Raw genomic sequence first — 20,004 nt, 5'->3', positions numbered from 1 at the left:
ACAAGGGTTAAGCTATGCCATTCCAGAGAGAATCCCCATGGAGAGACTTCGCAACCAGCCTTTGACTGACCACTTTGTGATAGGAACCAGCAGACAAACCATGTTATTTGAATAAGCACAGTAACTGCTGTCAGGCCAGTCATCTCCCTTAGAGAACAACCCTCAGTTTGCTAAAGACAAAAGAACTAAAATTATCAAGTGTTTTGATTATAATGGAATTTCAGTCTGCGGTGGAATTGGCAGAGATGTTTATTGGATCAAGACGAAGACACGTAAGACGTATGACTAAAGTTTTCCTTTAAAGCTTGGCAGAAGACAACATGCACTCAGGTCAGAACAGGTGATATCTGTACATAAGGCAAAAAAGATCTTGAACAGCACCAAGAAATTGTCAGATGTTACTTTTAAAATTATTAGTACAAAAACCTTTCATATGTAGCTACCGTACTCAATAATCTAAGCCGAGGGCCGGCCAAAATTTAAGAAAAATTAACATTTAATTTCAGGAAATTTAAAACTATTATTGGTTTACACAGAAAACAAACCAGCAAATACAGAACTGAAGTTAATGTTCAAAATGCATAATGTGTTTTCCATCAAATCTTCTGCTTGTGACTCTATATGCACAGTTTTTGTATCTTTCAATTTGTTTCAATCTTGCCACTGAAGTTGGGACATGAACACATTTTCATTTTAAACACACCATCGGCATAAATAAATATAGTGGAGAGGTGTCTGGATTAAGAAGCCAATACCAATTCATAAGGGTGGACAACTTTCTTCATAATCACATAAATAAGATATTATGCATGTCACTACTTGTGGTATATCAGAATAACCTGGAATTGTTTCAACTATAAGACTACAAGCTTGAGAAATAGATATTTAATTAGAGAAAAGGTCTGGAATTTGAGACGGTTACCTTTTAAATACTTATTCAGAATGTACTGCAAGCCATAAAAAACTGTTTCTTCATATTTCACTTTCTTTAATTTGGAATTTTCAGTCTTCTTTTCACGACATTCAAAGTAGGAATATACTTTGCTTGTATTAGGTGGATATTGCTTGTAGTGTGTAACCTACATCAAGAAAAATTTCAGTAAGAACTCAAAACATCACTATAAAGCACAAGAGGAATCATATTTGTACATTAAAGCTTAAAAGTAACTCCCAGCTCTTCTGAACTGTGATTATTTATCCATTCACATTCTACACAAGTATTTAGGGAATTTCCAGGTTTTTAACATCCCTCAATTTTAAGTTCAAAAGACTGTCTTCCCTCTGTTATTCTTTGTTTATTTTTCAAGTCTTCTTCCCCAAGTTAATCTCCCCCTTCCCTGATGATTTCATTTTGATTAACTGGGAAAGGCATTGGTGAGGATTTCAAGAGCAGCACTGAACACCAATGTGCCAGGTCAATTTTCGTTCTACCACACTTTGGCCAAGCCTAATAGCTACAGGAAGCACAAGATTCCATGCCACTACCAAATACCTGCTTGTATTTGATTGAAGTTTTGAAGGCCACCGTCCCACAGCTCAGATAAAAGCCACCCAGACCGAAGAAGGCACTGGCAATGGCCTTTACCCAAGTGTCCCATTCCCCATGAGCAGAATGGGTCTCTCAAGCCCTGGTTACAGCAAAACCAGCTCACAAACCTCTTACTGTCAGTAATGCTGCTAAAATCTACCTGAGATTTGTACCTCCCTACAAAGTTTGCTAGACAGACTTTTTTTCCAAATTTGAAGAAGTTCACATTCAACGCAAAGGAAGCATCAGAAGTTGCTGCCTGTATTACATGAAAACTGGTCATAAAACACAAAATGTTATACTGATTTCAACTATTACAGCTTTTCAGAGTTCCTGATAGTAACACCTACCCAGAAATTTACTTTGAGCAGTAACAGCATTTGAAACAAGTACACTCTAAACACTTAAAACCTTAAACCTACAAAATTTCATCTCCTAATGTGTAAAAAGCAAACTCCATGCAAAATCCTTAATTCCATATTAAACAAAAAGAATACACAACGACAGAAACTCCGTACTATCGACGTTTACATTACAGAATATACTAATCAAGGTAAGGCATCCTCAAAGTTGAAGGTATCAAGAGTTTTCTTAAATTATGATGAGAAGTCTCTGAACAAGTCTGTACATTCCATATGGAAAAACTGTTCCTACAGCTGAGAAACCAACATCATACATCAGAAAAAAACTCAAATGGTGTGAAACTCATGTCTGAATTTTTTTCAAACTCCCATACAGGTTAGAGCATGAATTCATTATACGTTTCTTGCCGTTACTTACTCCAAGTAACCCTTAACATTTCTGTTTCTAATACCACAAAGAATTGGAAAAGGGATAGTTTTACCACTTCTCCATTCTTGTCCTGATTTTTTACATATATCCCTGAGATTCTCAAAGAAAAATATTTGAAGGTTTCCTTACCTGTATTCCTAAAACTCTACATTAAAGGATTTTAAAATGACAGTTTTCCTTCTCCTCTCAAATGTCATTTAAATTTAGTATTTCACTCAGTTTGGACAATGAACTACTCAATTGAATTTTTTGGTTCTCCTATACCAGCACAAGGCTGTAATGGTTGTGTTTCTGATGGTGCAAGGAAACATTCAAGAAAGGTCAATTTAAAGACCATCCTATTGTCTTTGCTTGTATGATGTTTACAAGGCCCATCAAATCAAACCCAAGCTTGTCATTGCACGTTTTCAGCCCTGACTTCAAACAAAGGATGGCACCACAGGCGTTTAATGGAGCACAAACCCATTCTGTTACAATTCCACAGCCACTCAAAAGCAGGATGCTTAAGAGTAGCAATGTTAGACCCAAAGACAAAACCTGGCTTTTAGATTTAGTTCTAGCTGTTAATAAATGTCTTGCTTCACAAATTTTAACATGTCCTTTCCTAGCTCTATGCAGAATTCCAAGAAGTACATCCCACTGCCAGCTCACAGAAAACTCTCTGCATATCATCACATTTAAAGGAAAAAAACCCTGTAAAAAAGAAAACACACACACACACCATCCTCTCTTCTTTACTATGGAGCAGACAAAAATAGGCTCCATTTGACATGTCTTTTTAACTAGTGGTATATGAACACACACATATACAAACCCTTTACAAGAAATTGTAATAAATACACTCAAAGCAAAAGATCCTGTAGCAAATCCTCAGAATGCTCATACACTATAAAGACACAGAGAGTGGGAACTCCTTCCTTCCCACTGGTGCCACCAAGGTAAATTCCAGCAACTTTATGAAAAATTTTGCTTCGTTTTACAACTGGGATGGAACTTTTCAGTTTGTGATTTCAGAGTAAAGGCTCAACACAGAGCCCAGCAGCTGCAAGTGTACACAGATGTCCCAAGACCAATTCTCCAAGTGAGTATCTCAATTCCTTGTGGCCAGCTCAAGAGCAAACCAAAGCAATGCTGCTGTTCTCACCACAACAGTTCAAACCAAACAATGAAAACTGTATCTGCACAAAATAGGATACTCCGGTTTCTTTTTAAAAGTTTAATTATACAACTTACCAACTACAGGTAAGTTACTATATTATAATGAAAATGTATGAAAATGTCTTCAGCTCACATCTTGAAAATATACTCGACTTTGGCAGTTCAAAGGCATCTCCTCCCGCTATATGTTTCTCTCTGTCAAAATGGTTACAGGCCCAAATTCACTCAGGGTGCACAGTGCACCCACTGAGTTGGTGTCACCATTTCTTACTGCATTTAAGTACATTTCTTTAGGAACTTCCTATTCTAGCTCTGCTTTGACGCATGATCACAAAGCACAGTGCTCTGGCTACAAACCAAAACCGAAGAGCTGAAATCAGGCTGAAATGCTAACAGATTTATCATTTATACAGCATACCTGGGGACACAGCTCCTCCTGACTTACCTTGCTGACAGTTTCAACCTAAAAAAACCTCACTCGTTTCTCAAACATTGCATCACAGGTTTAGCTATCTTTTCTGAGGTAAGATTAGATCTTAACCTGAAAATACATACTAACTAGTGTCCAGAAAACAGCTACTTCTAGGGATTCAAACCTATATGAAAATTTTGTGTTTGACAGAAATTTCATTTTATTGATTTAATTGCTTTAAGTACTTGAAGGAGATAAGGAACTAACTTTGCAAGTCACATGCATAGTATTCAATTATAGTCTTCACACATTAAAATCTATTTAAACAGTGAAAATACACATCCCTGGCAATTAAAATATTTACATCTGCGCAAACCTTACATCTGTAATTTTAAAGATACTTCTTTTGACATTCCACAAAGCTGTTAGTTTTATCTACAAAGCTGAGACATCCTTCTAAATATTATTCAATATTTAAAAGCAAAATCACAATCTTAAAAGTACCACACTTAGAAACCACTGGTTATTTGAAAGGGCTTATAAAAAAGATGTAGACACACTTTTTAGCAGGGCCTGTAGCAACAAGACAAGGAGTGATGGTTTTAAACAAAAGGAGAGTAGATTCAGGCTAGATATATTAATTTTCTTTAATGATGAAGGTAGTGAAACACTGGAGCAGGCTGCCCGGAGAGGTGATAAATGACCCATCCCTGGAAACACGCAAGATCAAGCTGGATGGGGCTCTGACCAAACTGATCTAGTTGAAGATGCCCTTGCTCACTGCAGAGGGGCTGGACTAGATGGCTTTAGAAGGTCCCTTTCAAACCAAACTACTCTTTGATTCTATGTTGTACAGGTGTGTGAGAAGTTAAACACAAGACTCACAGCCCCTGCTGAGTTATCTGGCCATCCATTTTGCTCCCAAGCCCTTAGAGAGGGCACCATACTTATCAGGAATATCTGCCCACAAAATGTCACAGCAGCTGATTGTATTAGCTGTCACTTCTAGGCTCCTACGACATGGGGAAATAATACCCATCTGCCATACTGGTGGTCAGGAGGTTTGGCATGTAGTGAAATGCTTGGTGGTAAAAAACAGTGTGAAAAAAGATCAAGGTCTAGGAGTGGGAACAGGTCACAGATGACACAAAGAATGCCATTGAAAACGAAACAGAGCAACAAGAAAAAACCCAACACAATGCTATAAGGCACTTGGATGACGAAAACTATGCTTCAAATAATGCCTCTTGTTGATCTTTCCTTCTTGCCAGTTGAAGACTTGCATCCTTTTGTATCCTGAAGGAGAGCAGAAAGAACAACCAGAGGAAATGTACAATATTTGAAATTAAATTTTATGTGACTTAGACACTGACACATTATTGATAACTCTGTGCTTTCAGTTAGGGGATGACAGAAGCAGGACTTGTACAGACAAGCTCTTGATAAGTAGGAGTGACTATAAAGTCAATTGGAAACTCCTTCTCTTCAGGAAGAAAAAACCCCTAACCAACAAACAGAAATGCAGACAAAAGCCTCTCCTGGGATTAAGAGACCCTTACAAGAAAGCAACTCTCCCAAGTATCTTCAAAGGCCTTTTGATGTTTAGTTCAAAGGCTCAGGTTTAGGTTTAGTCTACAAAACATATGACAAACAGCCTTGGAACTACTACCTACAAGATTATGTACTATGACTGAAATAGAGCACTTTTATTCCAGTTGTGATAGCTCCTTATTAAATTTAATGCAAATAAAGGCATATTCTGAACTACAAATACTTCCACAAGGACTACATCCATTTAAGTAAATTAAGTATTTTGAGGAAGAAAGAATGAAGCACAAATTGCATTAAGATCATCTATCAAAAAAAAACACCCCAAACATTAAGAGTTAAATTTTAAGAAAAAGGAATTAACGGATATTCATCATAAAATAGGGATGACTGAGGTAAAAACTGCATTTTTCTAAGCTAGATGAGAAGATTTTTGACATAAAAATATAAATATTCTTATAATCTACAAGCTTTGTTGCACAAGATATTGCAATGAACTTAAAGTTATTTAAGCCTATATAATTCAACCATTTGAAAACATGGGAAAAACAGATGGGACATGAGAAGTCAGGTGTGGCCAAAATCTCCATCAGTAATTCCTGATACTCGCTTAGGTCAGATGCCAACATGAACCACCAGAACTTCCACTGTCTACAGTGAAGAAAGCAAACCCCCGAACATTTACCCAGCAGGATCTTGCCTGTACTGTAACTCTCATGTGATTAAGATGATGCCAGTTCAAATAAGACAGTATTTGAAATTTCTGGAGCTATTTTGAAAAATCCCTAGTACAAAATGGGTACAGAACAACCTGGTCACCGATCCCATGGTGTCACACAGCCACAGCCACGAAGAGTCAGAGGGACAGGTGGCAGGTAAGCCAGAAGTAGCACGGCCTGGGCCCCTGTAGGTCTGCAGCACAAGTGCCTGAAGCACAGGCTTGGTCACTCTACTCCAAGCCTTGATCAGCAAGATATACTCGGGGGATCCTCACTCCCCAGTACACCTTACTGAGTTAGACAATTTTAATGAAGTGGTACTACTGGTATTTACACTGGGAAGACTTCTGCAAAGCACCCCAAGACCTCCATGAATTGTGGTATTACGTATTATTTGCGAACATTGTGGAAAGAGGTCATGGTATGAAATACTGCTTTACCTAAACCTTTAGGAGATTTAGCCAAGGGAGCAGCTAAAAGCAAAGTTTGCCAACAACCTACATGGAAAACAACGTTATTAGCAACACTAAGGAGATGAACCAGGACTTAGGAGCAAAGGGACTGCTCTATCAGATACACCTCACTGAGATAACTAACAGCAGTTAAAAGGCATTGTGACCCTCTTCAGGAAAAAACCCAACACAACTGTGACTAACAGTTATATTAAACAGGGATGCTTTGGTAGCATTAAAAACAATCATTGGAAGGAATGCACACCACAACAGTGGAAATAAAAACTAAACCAAAGGCTAGTATGGTTAAATGATAAGTTTATTTAAACAACAGAGGAAATGTCAGAAGAATCAATCTTTAATAACTCAAGAGAAAGGGCATCCAACAACAGCAGGTAAAGAGCAAGACATTTTTAAGTGAGTTTAAAAAAAATAAAAATCTATCACTATTATATATATTATATATATATATAATCACTATATATATATTATATATAATCACTATTTTGATTATATGAGCTTCAGATTAACATGGGAAAAAAAAGCCTTAGGGAGACTCTAGACCCCTTATTAAAATGCATAAGATTAAGACAATGTTTAAGAATCAAAGTGAGAATATTGGGAGATATCTGCTTTTATGAGATGAGAGAGACAAGCTAACGAAGGTTATGACTGAATGATGACCTTGTACCACTTCTAATGTCTCTGTATTTGATTTTTATTCTCATATTCTTTCTATATGCATTGAAAAATAAGAGGATCAGAAGCAAGAAAAAAAGAAGTTAAGAGATCAGTCAGTACTATGAAAAATAAGGAAATCATATGCAAGCAACTGAATTCCTATGGAAGCTGCACATTATCAGTTGAGATGCTATATATTACCAGGTCCACATTCATTTAAAACACAAGATCAAGTGTAAGCACTAGAACTGAATGTAGTCTAAATTTCTCAGAGAAAATACAATGCTTAAAAACAGCTATATTTTGCAGCAGATTACTTTACCACTAAAGATTTTCATGGTTTTTGTTGTGGTTTAACCCCAAGTGGCAACCAAGCCCCGATTGCCACTCACTCACTCCTCCCAGTGGGATATGGGAGAGAATCACAAAGGTAAAAGTGGAAAACCCATGGATAAAGACAGTTTAACAGGGAAAGCAAAACTTTTCTGCTCATAAGCAAAGCATAACAGGGAATTCATTCATCACTTCCCATGGGCAGGCAGGTGTTCAGGCATTCCCAGAAAAGCAGGGCTCCAGCCCATAGAGCAGTTACTGGGGAAGACAAATGCCACTATTCCAAATGTTCCCTCCTTTCCTCCTTCTTCCCCCAGCTTTATACGCTAAGCATGATGTCATGTGGTATGGAATATCCCTTGGGTCAGCTATCCTGGTGTCCCCTCCCACCTCCTTGTGCACCCCCAGTCTCCTTGCTGGTGGGATGGTGTGTGCGGCAGAAAAAGGCCTTGACCTTGTGCAAGTACTGCTCAGCAAAATCAAAAATATCCCTGAATTACCAGCATTGTTTTCAGCACAAATCCAAAACATAGCCTCATACCACCTACTAGGAAGAAAATTTAACTCTACCTCAGTCAAAACCAGGAGTTTTACATCCAAGATTATCATAAAAGTGATGACAAAATGCCTTATGTTTACTGTTTACACATTTGTGACTAGTCAGCTGTACTACTGCACATGCTGCTGTAAGTTTCCTGCTCCTTAATGAAAAAGGAAAAACATTTACCTTTCCAACAATGAAAGCTGCAATGATTCTAGAAGGGGTTGCTTCTCATAAATTTCAACATTGTCTGAATACTGTACAGTTGCAGTGCTCCTTTCAAGTGATGATGTCTTGGGGTTTGTAACAGGACCATGTGACTGCAAATCAAAACTTGGAAGATAATGAATGTAGAAAGCATGAGGCTTGCGTCTTACAAGGAGTGTCGAGCCAAAAGTTTCAGATGCTTTTGCACTGGCAGAATTACAGGAGATAAGAGAACACATTCACACTCCCACCACAAGGTTTTAATTAAGGAAAAAAAAATACATGGGCTCCCATAAAGAATATTTTGCAGTCACTAAGTACTAGTCAAAACCAGTAGGCTAAAGAGTACTCATGTCTCTTCCTCACATACCTCTATCCTTCTAAATAAAGAATATACAGGCTGTCAGAGCCTAGAATAAACACACACTCACGTGAAGTGCTTCAGAAGTCAGTGCTCTCCTACATCTATGCAGAGTAAAAGAAGTCATTGGAAGTGACAAATACTTAAAATTCAACATGTAAGGCATACAAAGTTAAAACATATATTTTGGGTTTCCTTGAAGCATCCAGAAAGAAATTAATTCTGAAACAGATCTCATTTACAGTCTAGATAGCGAGTCAGCTCCTCCTAAGAGGTAATTGCATGGCAGCTTATTATAGCTATCAGCTTAATTACGAAACATGCCAAGCAACAGTAATAGATCTCATTGGCAAAAGCAAAATAAGCTATTATTACTCCAGCAAACAAGGTTCAGTCAATAACCTTTTCCCACTTGCAGCTCATGATCCATCCAACCCAGGCCTGGTTCATGCCACTCACAGTTGTCTTCCCACTGAACAACACAGCTCTGCCAAGCTGATCCTCTCAATACAGTTTCAGACTACTTATATGCTGGAATATTTCTTGCCTGTGCAGAAATAAACAAACATAGGCTAAACAGAGCACTGGGAATCAAAGAGAGAAAATGCAGAGGAGGTGAGTCAACGATGTCAGACCAATGAGGCACTGAGGGGCATGGACCTTTTCACTGGGGAAGGACAGAGAGCGAACAGAACCCTACCGTCACAGAGCGTCAAGATCGCTATAGAGTATTGTATAATCTATATATAGCTAGCTATATATATGTAGCTATAAAAATTGTGTCTTGCTATAGACCCAAGACTAAGACATCATGCAGCACGAACAGTGATTTTCAAGGAGCCTGCTGATATCCCCTCGCTTGCAGCTTTCTCTCAACAAGGACTTTGACTTCAAATACTTCCCCTTTTCAGTAATACCAAGTCATTAGCAGAAAACTTCACTAATAAAAATGCCATTGCTATATTACACATAAAGACAATGAAGTTCCCCAGATAACACTGCATTGATGAATTTCTTGAGAGTCTCATGATCAGAATTAAAAAGACTGCTGTTATTTATCAGCATGTTGCATGCACACCATACCATATGCCCATGCCCAGCCTCTGAGGGGATGGCATATAATTCTCAGCATATAGGAGGAATTATACTTTTGGGGGATTTGTAAAAGCTTAAGAATATGGAACAAAGTACACAGGAAGAAGAATCTAAGTGATGTAAAAACATTCATCTTGTTATTGGGTTTAGAGATAAGCTGTATAATTTGAAGCCCAGCCTCAAAATCCTGGAGCATTGTACAACTGAGTAAGCTCCAACCTATACTGGAAACTCGGTAGTGGAACCTGAGCATATTCACCTACAGGGAACTACTCCTGTCTAGAAATATTCACTTTATTAGCAATCAGCATGATACTCCGCAGTTTTTCAAAAACACTTTTAAGATTTTGAAACTGAATATTTGATAATCTCTATTATTTAAGAGGAAATGTCCTATGATGCACATACAGACAGGAAAATAGTGTAGGAGGGGGGGCTGGATTGGTTTTCAACAGACAAATCTTCGCCTACCAAATGACTTTGTTTCTGAAATTGTATAGGCACTAAACCAGTAATAAGTTGTCTCTTCACCCCAAATTTCCAACTGCAGCAATAAAGAACTGGGACACTGGAGCTAGTATTCAAACTAACAAGTTGTGACAGATATGACCCTGAGATACCACAACCTTTTTCTGATGGACAACCGCCTAAGCTAGGGTTGTATGGCTCAGAATGGTCTGCAAGTATTTTTTCTTTCATGGCTATTTATTTCTATGTGATTTTTGCCACTAACATTAGTTTGTATGGACTGGCATCTACTGCAATTGGATCACCATGCAAATTTCTGAGCTGATCCATGGTTTTTCTCAGTCTAAATGTTATGTACAGACAGTTTTGCACACAAATAAATGCTACAGTTGTGGATACACCAGAACTATATAAAAAAAACAACAAAAAAAACAACAAAAAAACCTCCCCCATCAACTCTCACTTTTATTTTAATTGCTAGTAAGAGTTTTTGGTTACTCCTGTAAAAAGCTTGACATTGCAAACTACCAGATATTTTAGCTCAATTTGACTGAAAGTGCTCTCACTGAGTGTGTTTCATTGATTAGGAAACAACAGTATCATCCAGGGAGAAGATAAGTGGTATTTGCTCATATTACCTAACAAGATAAAAGCTTGTTTAAGCATTGTTCAGAGACACTGGAGTTCCTAAGTTTTAGAAAAAAGCCTATGGAAAGACAACTTGAATAGCCCTAACAAAGCAATTGAAGGGGGCAACTGTTCTAAATATAACACAAAATGTTCCTAGCTGCTATGGAAAACTTCATCCAAATTCGGTTTTAAACTGAAAAAAAAAAAAAACAAACCTCAGGCCTTTATTTGACCTCATTAAGATTTCTACCATTCCTGGAATGTTTCCAAGTCATCTATACTATGAAACAGCAAACAAAACAGAAGTAAACAGGTTTTACGTCACTCCAATGCGCCACACTACCAGCAATCCTTAAGCACACCCAGAGAATTTAGAAAAAGTAGTGTGCAAATTAGATTTAAAGTAGATACTGTTTAGACCCAGGCCTGCAGCATTTAATGTGATTAGTCTCAGACACGGAAAAAAGTGTATCTTCCATATCTGAATAAGTTAGATAACCAACACTTAAACCTAGTTCATAAAGAGCACTGTAGCCAGATTACACCCTGAATGGAAGCAGCTTTGCAAGCCCTCAGTCACAATGTCAGGGTGCCCTGATTGAGCTGCTCCAAGATTTACAAGAATCTTCCCACCTTCCAAAACTCCCTTCCACAAACAGCAACAAGAACTGATAACTTCCTTTAGTCTTTATGTAACCTATAGTAATAATAAAGAAATAATAATAGTAATAATAATATCACAAGTCAGAAACTGCAAGTTTGTACTTTGGTAGTTACTCAGTAACAAGACCTGGTCACAACACGGGCTTTGCTTTTCCAACTTCTCTGTCCAGAAGTACCCTCATACCTAATACTCATCCCAGCAGCCCAATGCTCCAAGAGCTAAGACACAACAAATGCTTTACAACAATAACCAGGACTGTTACTCTAGTTTTGTTTAGGCCACCAAAAACCCCGTCGACATTGCAATGCAGCTCCTGAAGGAACTGAATCTTCCAGCCTAGGAGAGGCCGGGCACACGCGTCCATCCGGGCGGGGGGAGTCCCACGCTGGCTCTGCCCAGGATCCGGAGGCTGAACGTTTACACGGGCGCGACGGGGCAGCACTTCGGCCCGGGCACACTGCCTGCCAGGCACGCCAGGAGCTGCCGGGTCAGGAACCAGCGGGTCGGAGCGCGGACAGGGCACCTGCACTTTGCCACTGCTGTCAGCAGCACTATTTCCAAGAAACGAAGGGAGGGCCGTGCAGTGCTAGTCTCGCCTCTGAACCCTGCCTAGCGAATGTGACACCGCAGCGGCCGGCAGCTAAGCACCGGGCTAGCAAACACGTATTTTGCGCCAGCCGGTTCCCGGAGCGTGCTGCATCACCGCCAGGCACACAACCGCAGGCAAAGCGGCGAGAGTGGAGCAAAGCGGGAGGGAGAAGGAGCGATTGCTCCGCGGCAGCGACATGCGCGCCCTCTCCGACCCCGGCCAGGGCGGGGAGCGGACGATGCTCGGGGCCGGGCGGCCCCTGCCTCCCGCGTGCCCGCCATGGCCGCCCCCCGCCCAGAGGCGGCGGGATGGCGGCGCCCACCCCGCCCGCTTTCACTTTCTTTTCTGGCCCCGCCGCCCGCCCCCCCGGCTGCGCGACCTCGGGCACCCCGCGGGGAGCGGCTCGGGGCTGCCGGGGGCGAACGGGGCAGCCCCGGCCGGGCCTCCGCCGTCCCCCCGGCACGGGCCGGGTGAGGCCGGGTACCGTCCCTGGCGCCCCGGAAAGTCTCCCAGCCCCGGCCAGGCGGGCAGGGGGCCGGTGGCGGCGGGGCCGGCCTGGCTCGCCGCCCCGCGGATGGCGCTCCCCGGCGGGTCCGGTGGCCGCAGAGGTGACCCCCTCTCTCCCGTCCGACTGTCCGTGCCCACCTTGTAGGAGTCTGTGGCGAGGAGGATGTTGAACTCGGTCCCCGCCGCAGCGAACTCCATGTCGCCGGGGCCCCGGAGGGGCCGCCGCCCGCACGGACAGGACCGGGCTGCGCCGCCACCGCCGGCGCTCGGAGCGGGGGGAGCGCGGAGAGAGGGGGCGGGGCGGAAACACGGGGTCGCGGCCCGGGCGGGCGCGCGCGGGGACGCTGATTGGCTGCGCAGACCTGCCGCCGAGGGCGGTGCCGTGACGTCACCGCGCGGAGGGCCGCGGCCGGGGCGCCGGGGAGCTCTGATTGGTCCCGCTGGCGGTCGGTGCAGGGGGAGGGGCGGGCGGGGAGCGACCCGCGCCGCACGTTCTCTTTCATTGGGGTCTGGGCGGGGCCGGCTCGGTGACGTCACCGCGCTACTCGCGAGCGCCCTCTGGCTCGGCCGGCGGCGCGCGCTCGGCTGAACGGACGGTGGGGCCGCGGCGGGCGGGGGCGGCGCGCGCGTGCGCGGTGCCCGGTTTCGGTTCTCGGCAGCCGCCGTTCCGGGAAGGGGAAGCACCGGCACCGGCATCGGCATCGGCATCGGCCCGGCTCCGCGGGGGGACATCCGCCCGCACTCACATCCGCACCCTTGACCGCACCTGCTGCCGGCCGGGCCGAGCTCCGGGGAAGCCGCTGCACCTTACGGTGCCTCTTAGCAAGGACTGCGGCTGATGCCCGTATGGGAAGGGACCTCCCGGCCCCCCAGGGCACCCAGATCTCCATCCACCTCCGCTGCCGACGTTCGGCACCCGCTGCCTAGTGGGAGAACTTTACACTTTTTGACAGAAAGTACTTCTGAGCCTTCTTTAAAGTTGATGTTGACCAGAGATCACGTATAAAGTTACACCTGCTTTCCAAAAGCTATCTTTTATACTCGTTATAATTTTTAGTCAAATTCTAATTCGAGTAAATACTTGAGGTTTTGGAATCGTATTTATCCGGTATTCGAATAGAGGAGGAAGAGGAGGCTCGGCTGGCTTTATCACTCTCCCAGCGCCTGACAGGGGGGTGTAGCCGGGTGGGGGTCGGGTTCCTCTCCCAGGGAATGGGAGAAGAGTGCACGGCCTCAATCTGCACCTGGGGAGGTGCAGGTCGGGCATTAGGAAGAATTTCTTCCCAGAAAGGGTGGTTCGCCATCGGAATGGGCCGCCCAGGGAGGTGCTGGAGTCACCGTCCTTGGAGGAGCTTGAGGAAAGACGATGTGGCACTCAGTGCTGTGGTCTGGTTGGCACAGTGGTGTTTGGTCAGAGGTTGGGCTTGATATCTGAAAGGTCTTTTCCGGCCTAATGAATTCTGTGAGTCCGTGAATTGTTCTGAGACGAGAGAACACTCTTTTGGAGCAAGTAGCAGATACAGTTCCTGTCACAGCTGTGACAGCTCATCCACAACTGGAAGATGGTTGTCTCGCTCTCTGCTAATCAGGCATATAGAAAAATAACTAACTATTAACAATGTTACTCTACTGCATTAAAAAAAGGAAAGCTGCTCAGTTAGCCTTTTCTGTAAAACCACTAGTGAAATAAAACTGACGTTGTTCTTTGATGATATATAAACCCAAAAATTGTGCAACTGCTGTTTATTGATATGATTCAGAAACATTGGGTTTCACCAGTCAGATTTTTATATAAATGTGAATGTCCAAAAAACCTGCAAAGAGTAAGGTTAGGAATGAGAATGTATTTTTGACATTGCTCTGTCTAGATCCTGGTGTATCCATAATATCCCTGTGAGCCACATTAATTTGATTCCCTTTGTGAGTCCCTGTGATACCCTCAGCATGCTCTTTCCATGAGAGAAAAGCACCAGTTTTATAGGTATAAATATATATATACCTTGCCCAGAGAGGCTGTGGGGATTCCCTCGTTGGAGATACTCAGGAACCATCCAGTCACAATCCTGTGCCATGTGCTCTAGGCTCACCCTGCCTGAACAGGGAGGCTGTACCAGACACCTGCTCTGCTCCCTTCCATCTCTACCTGTTCTGGGAAACTACTTTCATTCGTTTTCTCAGGAGGGAAAGCGTTTCCCTAGAACAAGAAAAGGTCTGCAAAGAAGTTGGAAACATTAGGAGACTCCATCTATGAGGAGTTTGCCAGCTTGTTTGAGTGCTGTTTTTCAACAAAATCTGCAAATAGCAATGGTAATTGCTGTTATTGCTATTAGCCACCATGAACTTGCAACTAATTCTTGTCTTAGATTTTCTACTTGCTTTTGTTCAGTCTCATGGACCCAAAGCTCTCTTTTTACCTTAACTTCCCCATCAGAGCAAAAAAATTTGAAATTTCCATTTTCTTTCTAAGGTTTCTCTGTTGCTCTTCCTCCTTTTATCTCTGTCTTGTTTGTTGCTGCATAGACAACCCAGTCTGCTCTCTTCCACTGGCAAAACTTGTCTAAAAGTGCTTGCTAGTTTAGAAAGCTACTCTAATTTTTCCACATCCTCCTTAAATAAAAAAAAAAAAAATCTGAAATTGTCTGGACTTAACTCTTCCTTAGTTCATTCTGAGGAGTCCTTTTGTGGAGTGTCCCATCAATGTGACAACACAGTCATGGGATAATTTGAAATTATCTGTATATGCAAATATCCCATGTCACAAAACTTTCTTCTGTGGTGTCACATCAGGATTTTGCCCCTTAACACATCCTTTATCTGTGTTATCTGTCCTTTTTCATGGTGAAATTCCTCTGCTGCAAGGGATAAAGCTTAATTTATTTCTTTTTAATTCTGCTGTCATATAAATCTGATTAGTAAAAAGAAAAAGTTATTTTATCAGATCAGTCTTTTATCTAAACCTTAGCAAGAAATTAGAAAATTCAGAACAATACTACAGGGTTTGTTGTGGTTTTGGTTTTTTTAAATGACATTTCTCACTACAGAATTCTGCTGATATACCTTCAAGCCTTCAGTAGAATAATTAATGATGATTTGCTCAGACAGAATTTTTGTCAGCATCTTGTTCCCCCTCCTGCTGGCTCTTTCTGGTATCTTACATTGTGCCAGAGCTTGAATAATGATTTAATTTAGCTCATATGAATGTATCTTAAGCTATATCTATAATGAAATATTGTAAATTTAGAGCATTTCAGAGTATTAATAGAAAATGGTACTATGCTAAACAGAACTATGTTAAATCACTATTGGCTGGTGAGGAGAACATATTTTAAGTTTGGAAAAAATTAAGTACAACTCTTGCAGCAGTAGATGGTGGGAGTACTGTTACAATGTTGAAAGAGAAATAATCCTGGGAAATGAAAATACTTGATTTCTCTGCTGTATCTGTCCTCTATTATCTGCAAAACTGACTTTGGACTGTTCAACTAGCTTGTTGAAATCAGGATTTGTAATGTATATGGGGCTTGACTTCTCCCTCCAGAAGGAACGACACCAAGAAATAGTGTTCTTCAATTTATATGCAAGATCCAGCTAAATTGTTTCGGATACCATTTGCCTACAGACAGAGTTGGGGTTCTTCAATAATTTTCCTTTGGCATGTGAGAGATTTTCAGATGTACTTGTTTAGGTATTTTTAATAAACAAAGGTCTAACAGTAGCTTTAATAAATTCATATTAATCCAGGGTCATATTCTGTTCCCTGGGGATTTCTGATAATAAATTATATTCTGTGTAGCAGAATTGTGAAGTCAGCATTTTATGATTTTAAAGCCCATAATGTGGTCTCCTGCTGTATCTGGAGGAAAACTATCCTGTAAATATATTCTCAGGTTGATGTCTTTGGAAGTATGCAAGGACAGTCAAGATGGATATTACACTATATCTTCAATCACTGCTGCAACACTTGATATTTATTTCATCTGTCTGTGAGAGTCCTGTAACCACTGCTGTGACTGGAATTTCTGCACACACCATGATTATGTACAGGGCAAGAATTTTCCTCTTTAGTGTTTCTGGCTCTTTTGGTTGTTACTTCTGAGCCTGAACAAATCCCCTGTGCTCCCTTTATCTGGGTGATAATTCCAAGGCATATTGACACACTGAATGTCAACATTGTTTCATAATATTGTTGCTTTTCTTTTCAGATATGCTGGCAAAAGGGCGGGATTTTAAATGTGCTTCTTTGTGCTTTAGGTGCTTGTGGTGGTGTTTAATCTTACAATTTTTGCAGCAGGTCCATTGGTGCCTGATGGCACTTGGATTGGTAGCCTTCCAGAAATGCTGTGAGACTTCTTGCCTTGACTTTTGGAAGAGCTGAATTTCAGATTATGGTGATGGCTTTGTATCATAAATTGTTATTTATTGGTATGCATTGCATAACCATTACTGAGGTGTTTGCATGTTCTTCAGAGAGTAACAGAGGTTCAGCCACTTCATCGCTCAGAGTATTGTAAAGCTGAAATAGCTTGAAATTGCTGTCACACAGATGGGTGAAATGACACAGGACACCCTGAAAATTACTGTTACAAATATGCCTTACTTGTTCTGAGTTGGCACTGGGGATCCAGCACAGTTTACCACTTCTGGCTGTGTCCTGAGGTGCCTCTACTGAGAGCCACTCAGGTGGACCTGCTGTCTCATTTTTCCATGCTGAGATCTCCTCATGAACTGGGTGACAAATAAATGTTGCTCATGGGTATTTGAGTGCATCTGTCTAGCATCAGCTTGGATCAAGGAACACCCTCCTAAGCAGGAACTTGCTGAATCTAATGCAGCTTTATAAAGTTAAAGGTACAAGTCTTGCATTTCTGGGTTTTCTTTTTTGTACTGTGGTTGAGATATGCAATTGTATGGAGATGGCTTGGGTTGGTAAAGCTGGTTCTTTATGTCCCAGGTCATATAAAAATGGCAAAGCTGCTTCCTGAACTGATACCAAACACTGTGTAATGTTGTGTCTTAGTTTAGGGCAAATTAGGAAGGAAAACTCTAAATGGGGATTTCCCCAGGGAAATGCCCCTCCCCACTAACTGGTCCGGGAAAAGAAAAAAAATTTTTTAGAGAGAAGTGGAAAAAGCTGTTTATTTAACAGAAATTGAGTAATATTAAATAATAAAACTTCTTGCTGTTCGATGGGATGGCAAGTCTAGGAAGAAAAGTCCTTTTCATGTGGTGTAGCTCGGCTCGCTCAGGTTCTTATCAGTCCCTCCGGCGCTGGAAAGTGCCGAGGCCCAGGCCCCGGTGGGCCACAGGTGTGAGCTCCCGGGGTTTGGCTGGGTGTTCAGTCCAGAGCAGGCTTGCACAGATCTAAGAAAATTGGGAAAAAAACAAACAAAGGTCTAGGGAACTCCTCTGCCTCAGCTAGCTAAAACTAACTAAAAGCCAGAGAGAAGCTCTGTCCCGCTGTCTGTCCGTGCTGCAGACACCGCAGTTCAGGAGCGGGATGTGTGGGAGTGATGTTTTTCCTTAACACAAACTGCGCGCTTCTTCTTCCCCCTCTCTTGCTCTCAAAGCCAGTCTTAAAGGTGCAGAACTTAATATATAACATAAACCAGACGATTTGGGATACCAGTATCATAAAGTCACCCCAGGACATGTTGTTTGTACAGCACTGTGCTGAGCCAATAAACTTTGTAATAGTAACCTCTGAGCTATACTGAGTGTGTCCCTGGCACAATTAATGTGCAACTAAAATAAGCCTCTGCAGCTGGTCAAATGATGGCTGTGGAGCGTGGCATGCAGTGCAGGAAGGGAGCTGACAGGAATATTAGACTCAGTCACCTGTACTTTGTCCACACACTGAGATTCCCAAACATCCAAACAACTGAGTTTCTTTTCCTTTTGAATCAAACCAGCACAAAGCATTTTCTCTGCCTCTCAAACCAACTATCCTCCACTTAATTACAGTGATGAGTATCAGCTTGGTCAAATAAAGTAGAGTTCGTCATAATGAATGCCTCTGGCTTTACTAGGAAAAAGAATGAATATTTCCAATACATTTATTTCAGAATTCAGATATATTTCTAAATTGTTTCTTCAGCAGTGTTTGGCCAATGCAGAATTTGTGATGTTCTGTCATAGTGTGAAGATTTTACTGCTGTTTATCTAGAGTTATGTTTATAATTTAATCAGTGTTTACTGCTCTGGAGTAAATGCTGACTCCTCTGGAGCTGAGACTGTTTCTGGTTATGTGTTTATCACCTGATGTGTGGGCTGATTCCAACCAGAGCCCCTGCACTAACACAGTTACAACAGCAACCACAGTGTCTGCAGGGCATAATTGAGCTTTGTGTGTTGGAGGGATCACAGACCTGGAGCTAAACTGATTGACTTCTGTTTTGTATTTCACAACACACAGTGTGTATTCAGACATGAGAGACAGATGCACACTTGTGTGTCCAGGTGAAAATACAAGGTTGACAACACTTTTGCAGCACATGTAAAGTTCAACCAAGCTGCCACAGTTATGTCTGAGGATCAAATGCCACCTGTCCAGTTTAGAAATACAGAAGATGACTTTCTAATGATTCAGGTCTCCATTTTCATTCTAGCAAGCTGAAGGTTCTATTTTCTTCATTTGATTTGTGCCTTCTGTGAAGAAAAAAACCAAAAAAACACAAAAAACCGGAACTCCCTAGAAACACCAATTACCCAGAGTTTCTTTTTATGATGAGTAGACAGCATGAAAAATTATACATATTTACTGATTGCTCAGTTTCTGTAATATTCATGCTGGCTTTGCAGGAGAATACTTGAAGCAAAAAAAGATAGATCAACTTATTTGTAAAATGCAGTAGAGGGACAGAGTGGGCATTTTGCTACAACCCATCAGTTAGAGGAGCTACAGTTTCACAGTTTAGGACATCAGCCACTGTCCTGCCATGAACTTCAGCCTTGAACTGTTTTTTTCTCTGGGCTTGCGTTAACATGCTCAAACACTTTCTAGTTCAGCCTGATCCTGTAAAATGCAGTGGTATTTCAGTAAGCTGCTACAGACTATAGTATGCTCAGGATCTTGTGCACTGTGTCTTTAAAGAGATGAGCAGGAAGAAACTGAATAATTTATTTATGCTCACTCAAAGATTTGAGTATGGAGGGCAAGCTCTACTATACAGTGTTCTGGCCAAAAAATATCACAAGGTTATAAAATTAATTGCACTATAAGTTTAAAGAAATGTGACTTCCCCCCGCCCCCCCCCAGCATCCTTTCTGAAAGGGAACTGTGAGGTTTATCAAGGAAATACCTTGCTCCTGTTGTTCCCGAG

General features: G+C 41.8%; 1 protein-coding gene across 2 annotated transcripts in view; it reads right to left on the bottom strand.

The window, feature by feature from the left end:
• NAMPT (nicotinamide phosphoribosyltransferase) overlaps positions 1-12,945 on the bottom strand; it is a 30,876-nt gene extending 17,931 nt beyond the window's left edge. For both annotated transcript variants that reach the window (XM_014255185.2, XM_005526000.3), the window contains exons 1-2: positions 12,824-12,945; positions 923-1,079 (exon numbers count right to left, since the gene is read on the bottom strand). In XM_014255185.2, the coding sequence (XP_014110660.1) occupies positions 923-1,079; positions 12,824-12,883 (217 nt within the window). In that variant the 5' untranslated portion in view covers positions 12,884-12,945. The remainder of the gene's footprint in view (positions 1-922; positions 1,080-12,823) is intronic.
• Positions 12,946-20,004: the final 7,059 nt, after the last annotated feature.

Source organism: Pseudopodoces humilis, chromosome 5 (genome assembly GCF_049639895.1).
Source record: "Pseudopodoces humilis isolate 2021_Gansu_Grassland_sample_001 chromosome 5, ASM4963989v1, whole genome shotgun sequence".
Lineage (NCBI taxonomy): Eukaryota > Metazoa > Chordata > Aves > Passeriformes > Paridae > Pseudopodoces > Pseudopodoces humilis.
Note: the sequence above shows the minus strand (reverse complement) of the source record. Positions and strands in the feature narration are given on the sequence as shown.